At 48.1% G+C, this 10,964-nt stretch overlaps 1 protein-coding gene across 1 annotated transcript in view; it reads right to left on the bottom strand.

Moving 5' to 3' along the window:
• Nucleotides 1-10,964, bottom strand: part of LOC103197150 (guanylate cyclase D-like) — a 49,759-nt gene that overhangs the window by 21,575 nt on the left and 17,220 nt on the right. Inside the window, exons 9-12 of the mRNA XM_042780964.1 lie at nt 10,203-10,379; nt 9,841-9,997; nt 9,396-9,545; nt 4,476-4,624 (exon numbers count right to left, since the gene is read on the bottom strand). Coding sequence (XP_042636898.1) covers nt 4,476-4,624; nt 9,396-9,545; nt 9,841-9,997; nt 10,203-10,379 — 633 coding nt within the window. The remainder of the gene's footprint in view (nt 1-4,475; nt 4,625-9,395; nt 9,546-9,840; nt 9,998-10,202; nt 10,380-10,964) is intronic.

Raw genomic sequence — 10,964 nt, 5'->3', positions numbered from 1 at the left:
TGCTGTGTCTTCCTCAGGGATGTGTTTTGGGTCTGTATCCTGGCCTTGTTTCTCCTGCTTTATCTTGCTTCTTTGCATGGACCGTGATGCTCTATTATCTCTGAGGCATTGTAATGTTTTTGTGTTTATATTTAGTTGGTGATTATATGTTGGAGTGACTTACCCACAGTTTTCATTTTCTTTGTTTTGCTTATGTTATCTATACAGGCAGGTACTGTGCTGTGCTACTCTATTCACTAATTGACAGCACTTATACACCCACCACCTGTCTCCTTTCCTGTTGTCAGCCTCTCATATGTCCTTGTTGGCGCTGGCAAATAGAGCCTGTTCTTAGGTCCCTGGAATCTAAATGAGTGTGCTATCACTTTAAAATCCAAAATGGTTGCCATTTGTAAACATTCAAAATGACTGTGCCCTTGGTCACTGTAAGTATCCAAAATGGCTGCCACGTGTAAACAATAAAAATGGCTGTGCCCTCCAGACAGCAGCAAGTCCACAGCTCAGGTTGTCTCCCTCCTTGCTGTTTCCCTTCCTAGTCATAGGCCACTAGAGCAGTTGTCCCTGCAGTCTTTGGTGACTGGGACTGATTTTTAGGTCAGTTCTCAGGTCTCAACACCACTTGGAAATATTCAGGCTGTCGGTCCCATCAGAGTAGCTGACAGTCTGCAGCTCCAACCATCTCTGTGGTCACTGTTTTTATTCAGGTTTTTCCACTCATTGGTGCCTAATCCACTTCTGTATAGTTCCTTTGAAAGCTCAGGGCTCCAGGATTATCTTCTGTATCTCTGTCAACTGGTTTTTCTTTTCTTTGTTTGGTTTTTCTTTTCTTTGTTCGATTTTTGTGTTTTTCGTGTTGAGGTGTAATGCATACAGAAGGCTGTAATCTTTGATCTTCATCAATAAGTGCTTGAAGTCCTCGTTTCTTTCAGGAAATAAGGTTGTGCCATCTGCATATCACAGTTGTTAATTGAGTCTTCCTCCAGTCCTGATACCATGTTCTTCTTCATATAGTCCAGATTCTCAGATTATTTGCTCAGCATACAGATTGAATAAGTATGGTGAAAGGATACAACCCTAACACACTCCCTTCTTGATTTTCAACCATGCAGTATCCCCTTGTTCTATTTGTATGATTGCCTCTTGGTCTATGTACAATTTCCTCATGAGTATAATTAAGTGATCTATAATTCCCATTCTTGGCAATGTTATCCATAATTTGCTATGATCCACACAGTTTGATGTCTTTGCATAGTCAGTAAAACACAGGTAAACATCTTTCTCATATTCTCTGCTTTCAGTCAAGATCCATCTGACATCAGCAATGATATCCTTTGTTCCACAGCCTCCTCTGAATCTGGCTTGAATTTCTGGCAGTTCCCTGTCTATGTACTGTTACAACCATTTTTAAAATTATTTCATATTGCCTATTAAAAGCAGAGAGGAGTTCTGGTGGTGTAGTGCCAAGGCATTTGATTGCTAACTGCCAGAAGGCTGGAGGTTCAAACCCACCAGCCATTCTTCAGAAGGAAGATTGGGCAATCTACTTCCGTAGAGATACCACCTCGGAAACCCAAGGTGGGATCTCTATGAATCATATCGACTTGACAGCAGTGAGATTAAAAGCGGAGACAGACACTTTAAAGTTCAGTTGGGGTGGATGTGACAGGTGCTGACCTTGAGAAGCCAACAAGGACATGAAACTGGCTCCAAGGCCACCTCTGTATGGAGAGTCACCCTTTTATAAACGAGAAAATAGAAGCTCTGAGAGATAAAATAACTTTCCAAAGACTACATAATGGTGGAACTGAGTTTTAAACTGAGGTCTTTTATATATTAATTTTATAACCAGCCACCCTACTGATTATTTTACCATTTGGAATGATGTTTCCATTATTTCTCTTGGGTTGCCAAGGAGCACCATCATAGGATCTGCAAATAATGATAATTTTCTTCCTTCTTCCCAATACTCATTTTCTTATCTAAGTGCATTAACTAATGCTCCAGAACAGCATTAAATGAACATAAACCCAGTTCTTTTGATTTCAAAGTCAGTGCTCTTCTCTACCCCACTCATTACCTCCCTTTTCAGAAGATTATCTTTTTTAAAAAAATTAGTTACCTCATTTGATGATCACACCAGTATGGAGAGTTAGGCTAGGGTTAGTCTTTCAAGTCAGCATATAAGGGAGCCATTAACTTGCCCAAGGTCAACTTATAAGTAAGTGGCAGAGTAGATCTGAATCTGGGCATTCTGACCCTTAGCTTCCCCAACATGTGACACGGTTCTCACCTTCTGTGACCTACAACTGAGGACAACCTGTTGCTGTCAAGTTGATTCCAATTCATTGAGACCCTATAGGACAAACTAAAACTGCCCATAGAGTTTCCAAGTCTGTAATCTTTATGGAAACAGATTGCCACATCTTTCTCTTGCAGAGTGGCTGGTGGGTTTAAACTGCCAACCTTTCACTTAGGAGCCAAGCGTTTAACCACTGTGCCAGCAGAGCTCCTTTCCCATCTTCTACCTGCTGAATATATCTTGTGCCCACCTCAGCCTTCTTTGCTGCTGAGGCTTAAGTAGGGATCTTTTCCACAGCATCCCCTCACTTGGCAAGAACCTCCTTCCCAACCTCCCTGGCTATTGGCAATCTCTGACCCCTGGAAAGATTTCAGGCTGGTGTTTTAAAAACTGGTTGCCAACCAATAGTTTAGCTCAATTAGTAAAGAAGTTCTGCATTGAGCACTGTGCTTTTTTTTTTTTTTTAAATTATGATTTGGGTGAAAATTTACAGAGCAAATTCATTTTCCACACAGCAGTTCATACACATTTTGTCTCATCACATTGACTGCAATTCCCCACAATGTAACAGCTCTCTTCCCACTTCCTCCCTGTAGTTACCTCTTCCCTATGTCCTTCTTTCCTGTGCATTCCTGCCCCTTGAGCTCTCTCCCTGTGCAACCACTGCCATTCTGTTCTCCCATGACCTGATATAAATGTTCATCCTATATGCCTGTCTATAGTTTGGCTGGAAGCCACAGGAGTGAGTTCAGTTCCAGATCTGAAGGATAACTAGGGGCCATAGTCTTGGGGGTCTCACCAGGCTCTATCAGACCAGTAAGTCTAGTCTTTTTTTTTTTTTTTTTTTTATTGTTTTTGAGTTTTGTCCCACATGTTCTCCGCTCTATCCAGGATCTCCTGCACTGATCCCTTTCCAAGGAGCGCTGTGCTCTTTTAAAAGAACTATCTACATAGGATAGAATTGACAAGAACTTGAAAAGTTAGAGGGGAAGCTTAGGGGGCAGCGAGTTCATGTTAATGATCGAGGAAAGGAGAATGAGAATAGTTGCACAACTTGAAGAATGTAATCGGTGTCACTGAATTGTGCATGTAGAAATTGCTGAATTGGTATATGTTCTACTGTGTATATTTTCAACAGCAACAACAACACATTTTAAAAAAGAAAAAAGAATGGTTGCAAGCCCTAGCTCTGCAACCCACCCTCATGGTGACAACCTAGAGCTCTCTCACTGTGAGGGCCAGATTTCTCACCTGTGAAATGAGGACCCCACCTCCTGATGCAGAGCCAAGGTGGGCAGGTGGTGTGGAAAGAGAGGAGACATGTGAAGGCTTTTCAAAGACACCTGTGGACTCCGCTGCTGTCTGCCTTCCTGCCCCTTGCTCCTTCATCACCTGCCTGTAGGCCCCCTCTCACTCACTGAGCTTCTCCTTGACAACTTTCCCACTGTGGCTAGGGAGTGGAGGGCAGGAGGAGAGGCACAAAAATGTCACCTCAGGCTTGGTGGGTTGGCCCTGCGGGAGCCATTAAGCAGCTCAGTCAGGCCTACAGACTCTACCACTACCCTGCAAACTTGTACAGACTTGCCTCACCCTACCCTTCCCACTGCAATCCCCAAGGCAGGCTTGGGGAGCCAGTCCTCTCACAGCTTCCACTCACTGACACAGGAACCAGCACTGTCTCACAGCCACAGTGACCTCTCTGCTCTGGTGCCAAGAGGCCCAGTATAGGCTGGGGATTTCCAGCACCAGCTCTGCAGAAGATAGAGCTGGGTTTGGATAGAGTCTTGCTTTTCACTCCCTCAGTGACCTTAGGCAGGTCCCCTCACCTCTCTGTGCCTCAGTTTCCTCTCTTGTAAAGCCTAGATAATACCTATGCTCCTTCGCAGGGTTTTCATGAGGATTAAATGAAGCCAACACAGCACTTTGCACAGGACCTGGCTCCCAGGAAGACTCCCAACAAATGTTCTTATAATCTGAGGTTCTGAGAAAGCTTTCCTCACAGGAAGGATAGAGCCCTGTCCTCAGGACTCCCTCAGGAATGATGGTACTGATGTATTGCCTGCTTACTGCATAGGGCTTCTGGGCCCCCCAGAAAGTGTGGGACTCCCACCAGGAAAAGCAAGGTAAAATGATCACCCTTTCTTGTGAGCACCCACCTCTTCTGGGGAGCACTAACCTGGTTGTAGATCTGGTCCAGACTGGGTCTGTCCTCCGGAGCCTCCTCCCAACACTGCTCCATCAGCTGGATGCACTCAGGGGGTCCCTGGTCAGGGGATACCAGTGGTCGGCACAGGGGAGGGGGAGATGCCACCTTCCTGATGATTTCTGCAACAAACACTCATGTGGGTAGTAGGCCAGAGGTCACCAGAGGACTTATGGGAGGGAACTGGCCTCAGAGGGAGAGCACATAAGGCTGATGAGGGTGCAGGGCTCAGGACTTGAGGTCACTCCTTGGCCCCTCTGTTCTGTGCCCCAGGGTGTGGCTGGCCAGTGGACTCAGGGTTGCCACTGAGCTGCTGCTTCCTTGGATGTGCTCCATGGTGTAGCCAGAGGACAGGTCACAGAGCTGGGTTTGAATTCTGCATCTACCACCACCTGTCTACAAGATGGTGGACCAGATGGTGACCTCTCTAAGCCCCTGTCTCCCCATCTGTAAAATAAGCTTAATAAACTCTGCTTTCTTGGAAGTGGTACTGAGGGGGGAGAGGACCGACAGTAGGTGCCTGGTACCTAGTAGGCTTTTCCCCACTCCTAAGCTTTGCAGGATAGAGCTCTGGTGGTGTAGTGCCTAGGACATTTGACTGCTAACCGAAAGGTTGGCAGTTCAAACCCACCAGCCACTCCGCAGAAGGAAGACTGGGCAATCTACTTCTGTAAAGATTTGTTGTTGTTGTTGTTATTTGCCGTCGAGTCGGCCCCGACTCATAGCGACCCCTCCTTGGGTTTCCAAGGCAGTATCACTACGGAAGTAGGATTGCCCAACCTTCCTTCCGAGGAGTGGCTGGTGGGTTTGAACCGCCAGCCTTCTGGTGAGCAGTCAAGTGCCTTAGCCACTATGCTACCAGAGCTCCCTCTGTAAAGATTTACCACCTCGGAAACCCAAAGGGGGTCACTATGAGTCAGAATTGACTCACTGGCAATGAGTTTGGTTTGCTTTTTTTTGGAAGCCTTGCACCAACTGCTGCTGCTCTGTTCCCAGGGATACTCACCAATATACCTAAAACCTTGACACTGTAGCTTTTTCCACCAGGCCTGCCACTCAGAAACTTTCTGGTGCCAGCTCCCTCCAAGTGTGAAATGATATCATCTAGTTATCGCCATCATCATTATTTCCCCAAGAAAATTGCTTCCATATCCCCACTCCATGTGGCAAAGGCCACCAGACTAAGTCAAGGTCAGATAGTTCTGTCTGTGCCTCAGTTCTCCCACTTAACAAATGATGGAAACAACCTCTACCTTAAGAAGTTATCAGGGAGCCTGGCTGCACTGAGAGAGTCAAAATTGCGCTGGGAAGAAAGGAAAGAAGTGAGGGGCTGGAACCAAGCTCAGGCTTCAAGTCAGCCAGATCAGGATGGTACTTCTAGATTATCTGCTTACATTCTGTACAAGTTGTGTCACTTCTTTAAGCTCCCATCTCCTCATCTATAAAGTGTGCATGATAATAGTGCATACCTCACAGACTTGCCATGAGGGGTAATTGGTTAATCTCTGAGGAGGGAATTATGGTGGAGAGGAGGATCATAGGTAAGGAGGTGGGAGCCCTTGGGGCAAGTGAAGAGAAACGTCTTTCTGGATTTCAATCCCCTTCCCATTCCTTCATTGGCCTCCTTGTAGTGCATGGGCCCAATCTCATTTTACAGACAGAAAACTAAGACCTTTAGGGTTAGTAGATTGCCCAGGGCCACCTGGCTAGTAAAAAAGCAGATGCTAGAGTCCCCAGATGGTGACAGGTTGGCTGTACGAATCTACCCAGATTCTCCTCAGAAGAAAGTCCTGGTAAACTATTTCCAAAATTGAAAACCCTATGGAATACAGTTTACTCTGCAACACGCAGGGTCAAAAAGAGTCAGAATTGACTCAACGGCAACTGGTTTGGTTTTTGGTTAGTACTAGGCTTGACCTCCTCCCTGGCCTTCACAATTGCTTCTGGACGAGAGGTTCCCAGCCTGCAAGTCTCAGACCCCGAGAGCCTCTGAGGTAGGGCTCTGAGGAGCTATGTGTGCTTTCCAAGCCATGTGTACAGATGGAACCAATAATGCAGCACGCACACATACAACTATTTTTCAAAAGTATGTGGATGGTGTTGTGATGAATAAAATACAAATCCATTTCAAAGTGTTGCTGATTTCAGAGCAGATTTTGTCATTGGGTATTTTCTCAGTCAGCGGATATTAAAAGTCAAATAGTAGCACAGGAGGCTTCAACCTTTTTTGATATTACAATGAGTGTTCCTAGGCGAACATGCTGGGAACCACTGCCCCAGGCCAGGCCAGGTATCGCATTCCCCCACAGTGCCCTGCTGCTGTCCACACCCCATGCATCACAGTAACTGATCAGGCTTCGTGATGGATGGAGGAGGCCACGGACTCAGATCCACAGGGCCTGGCGGGCCTCCAGGAAGACCTTCCAAGGATGACTTCAAGAGGTTTTGGGGGTCAGAACACTGAGCTTGGATCAGGGGACTTCAGCTCAAATCCCAGCTCCACTGCTTCCTTGCTAAGAAGTCCTTTACCCTCGCTGAGCCTCACTCAACTCATCTCTAAAAAGGGTGCAGTTGCCCACCCCACAGGGTGGTGATGAGGCTCAAATGGAATAACATGTACAAAAACGGTTTGGAAACTGCAAAGCACCATCCACATACAAAAAATAAACCCATTGCCGTAGAGTCAATTCCAATTCGTAGCAACCTACAGGACAGAGTAGAGCTGTCCCACAGGGTTTCAAAGGCTTTAGACAAGCAGACTGCCCCATCCTTCTCTTGTGGAGCAGCTAGCAGGTTCAAACTACTGATCTTTCAGTTAGCAGCTGAGCACTTAACCACAATGCCACCAGGGCTCCTCACCATCCACATACAGGATCTTGTTGTTGTTGTTGTTATGTGCCGTCGAGTCGGACCCGACTCATAGCGACCCCTCCTTGGGTTTCCGAGGCAGTATCACTACAGAAGTAGATTGCCCCATCTTCCTTCCGAGGAGTGGCTGGTGGGTTTGAACCGCCAGCCTTCTGGTTAGCAGTCATGTGCCTTAAGCACTATGCTACCAGGGCTCCTATACAGGATCTTAAACCACTGTTATTTCTAAGAGCAAGCAGGCTCTGTCCCCAAATGGGAGGGTGAGGAGAGAGCCTGGGATCCTCATTGGCATCCCTGCCCCAAACAACCCAAGCACTAAAACATTTCACTGAATCCTTACAACTATCCTTAGGAGCTCTGGTAGCATAGTGGCTAAGACACTTGCCTGCTAACCAGACGGCTGGCGGTTCAAACCCACCAGCCACTCCTCGGAAGGAAGGTTGGGCAATCCTATTTCCGTAGTGATAACTGCCTCGGAAACCCAAGGAGGGGTCGCTATGAGTCGGGGCCGACTCGACGGCACATGACAACAACAACAACAATCCTGCGAGGCAGGCACTAGGGAGCACATTTTACAGATGCAGAAACTGAGGCTCAGGGCCTTGAAAAACTGATCCAAAGTCATGGATGAATGATTGTGGAGCTGGGCTCAGGTCAACGTGCCCAAGGCTTGTGCTCTTAACCTTGTGGCTGGGAAACCACACTCCAGGAAGCAGTAGGTTCTGAACTGATAGCCTCTTCCAATGATGGCCAGAGGCAGCCCCCTGCACCCAGAGACATATCTAAGGTATGGCAGCTGTGGTACAGGCTCTGGACACCACTTGAAAAGAGACATCATTGAGCAGAGTTTATTAACTCAGTACAGCCCAATGACCTTCCTCAAGCATGGTAGACATCCAAACGCATAGTGAGGGGGTAGGCAGAAGGCGGCACTTGTCCCTGGGCACAAGTCCAAGGAAGCACCAGACAAGGTACAGAATGACATTCCATATATTAAGGGCTTTTGACCGAGGCAGCTAGACAAAAGGGGGAAAGGCATTTCTGCTGATGCATTGTCATAATCTGTATCTATTCATCTTAAAATTTGGGATGGGATACAACTTAGAAATTGCTCCAGGCACTCGCTACCCTCCTTACATCCCTGCCTGCACCCAATGCCTGGTGGCTTTCTGGGCTGGAGGGCCTTGCTTTGGCCACATGTCTTTCAGACCCCATCTGGCTGGTCAGTCTCTCTCAGCAGGCAGATGTGGAGGAAGCAACACTCCACATTACACATATGGCCTGATAAAGCCCTCTCGCCTTTCCACTCCTCCACTTCATAAATTTTGGGCCTGGAATGCTCATTATTCACTGAGCAGTGCTCTGGTAGAGAAATGAAGAGGGGCTGGCCTCCTGGTGAGTTTAAGATAATCCATCGGGAGTGGGAAAGGGATGATGGACTTGGCTCTGCCCTTGCTCCACACTGCGGGCTGAGAAACTAGGGTATCTGTGGGGAAGATTGCTGGGCCTGGGCAGAGGCAGAAAGAGGACATCAGGAAGAGCAAGGGACCTCTGATAGAGAACTCAGAAGGGAAGAAAACTTTCTGAAGTTGGACTCTGGCACTGAAGCTAGAAGAGAGAAATTGTCTGCAGACCATGGGGAAGGAGTGAATAGTTATCCTACACATTCAAAAGTATTGGGGCAGAGATGCTCCTGAAGGAGCCCCACCCAATCCGTGAACCCAGCCCCTAAATACCAAGCAGCCAGGCCACATCAGTCATGTGGATGAGTGTCTGGCAAGTTTTTCTTTGGATCCTCATTTCAGAGATGAGAAAACTGAGGCTCTGAAAGGGTAAGTGACTTATGTAAGGTCACAGGGCAAGTAAGTGATGGAGCGGGGGCAAAATTGAGGTCTCTGTGGACGTAAAGTCCATGCTGGCGTCAGGGTTATTCCCAGGTCAATTTCTTAATGGTCACAGAGCATGCGAACTAGGTGAAGTCTCCAGCCAGGGACAGGCCAGGGAAAGGGGAAGAGGATACCGTACCTTCTGCAGGGAGACCTGAGGAACAGTAGGGCGGGCCTCGTGTCAGCACCTCTTGCAGGATGATGCCAATGCTGAAGGTATCTCCTTTGAGAGTGCCCCCCCTGGGGCCCCCAGGTGCCCGAAGCAGCTCTGGAGCTGTCCATAGCAGCTCTGCAATCACAGGGCAGAATCACCCCACAGGTCAGGTGGTCAGCTGGTGGGCCAGCCACTTTGCCCATGTGGCCTCATTGTCCTCTCCCTGCAACCCTCAGGATGTAGGGGCCTGTATGCCCCCTATTTCACAGGTAAGGACCTTGAGGCTCAGAGAGGAAATGTAACCACACCACAGAAAATGTCTGAGGGCTGCTACTCTCCCACTTCACCTCTGCCTCATCAGGAATTCCCTAAGCACCTGACTTAAAGGCCTCAGAACCTACTGGCAGCCCCTTACCCATCCTGAGCTGACCTTCCGGGGCTGGTGGGGGACAAGGAGCTCGCTGAGTGTCCAGAAGCTCTGCATAACCATGGTCAGTGACCTTCAGCACAAAGCGTCCATCCACCACACAGTTGCGGGACTTGAGGCGGCCATGAGGGAAATGTCGATGGTGCAGATACCGCACACCCTGGGATGGACGTTTAAGGGTCCATTAGGCCTATGATGAATGAGAGGGGCCCTGGATACCAGGAAACCTTCCACCCTCACCTCACCCTTTGCCATGCTATTCAGATTTTTCTCAGATGAAGTGGAAAGAGCCCAGGTGTGGGAAATCTGAACATCTCTCATCTCCCCACCCTCTCACTGACCCCACTGCATGGGAGGAGCCTTACGCGGATCAAATCCAACAGAAGGGAGGCCTTGAAAGTCCAGTCCAGCCTCAGAGCCTCGTTCCGCAGCAGGTCCTCCAGGCTGCCCCGAGAACAGTGCTCCAGCACCAGAGCACTGACCCCAGGGGCCACGAAGAAGCCCAGGCAGGTGACAACATTCTCGTGCCGCAACTCCCGCATCTGCTGGGGCAAAGGGCTCCTGAGACTAGGCTAGGTGTAGTTTGTGTCTGAACCCCCAGTTCTTAGCACCCAGCACAGGGCTGAGCCCAGAGAGGCCTCAGGAAACATTTGATGGATGAGTGAGTGAAGGAATGAATGAATGAGTGATTGGAAACATCAAGGATGGGTAAGTGAGTGAGCTGTGTCCTGCCATAGAATAGTGATCTAGCCCTGTTTCCCAACTTAAGTGATACCGTGGGCCTGAAAACCATACCAATTCTCTACTCCAAGATTCAGGCTTTGAGGAGGGTTAGAAGCAGAGGGATTAGGCACAAGCAGAAAGAAGACTCCCTGTTGGCTGTCTGAGTGTTGTTGCTGTTCATTACTGTTGAGTCAATTCTGACTCATGGAGACCCCATGTGTGCAGAGTAGAGCTACTCCATAGAGTTTTCAAGGCTGTGACCTTTTGGAAGCAAGTTGCCAGACCTGTCTTCTGAGTCACTACTGAGTGGGTTCAAATCACCACCCTTTTGACTAGTAGTTGAGGGCTTAACCATTTGCTCTACCCAGGGATCCTGTCTAGCAAGTTAGAAAGCTCAAATCCAA

The sequence above is a fragment of the Orycteropus afer genome, unplaced genomic scaffold (assembly GCF_000298275.1).
Source record: "Orycteropus afer afer isolate SDZICR_OR568_19922 unplaced genomic scaffold, OryAfe1.0 scaffold00074, whole genome shotgun sequence".
NCBI classification, from domain to species: Eukaryota; Metazoa; Chordata; class Mammalia; order Tubulidentata; family Orycteropodidae; genus Orycteropus; species Orycteropus afer.
Note: the sequence above shows the minus strand (reverse complement) of the source record. Positions and strands in the feature narration are given on the sequence as shown.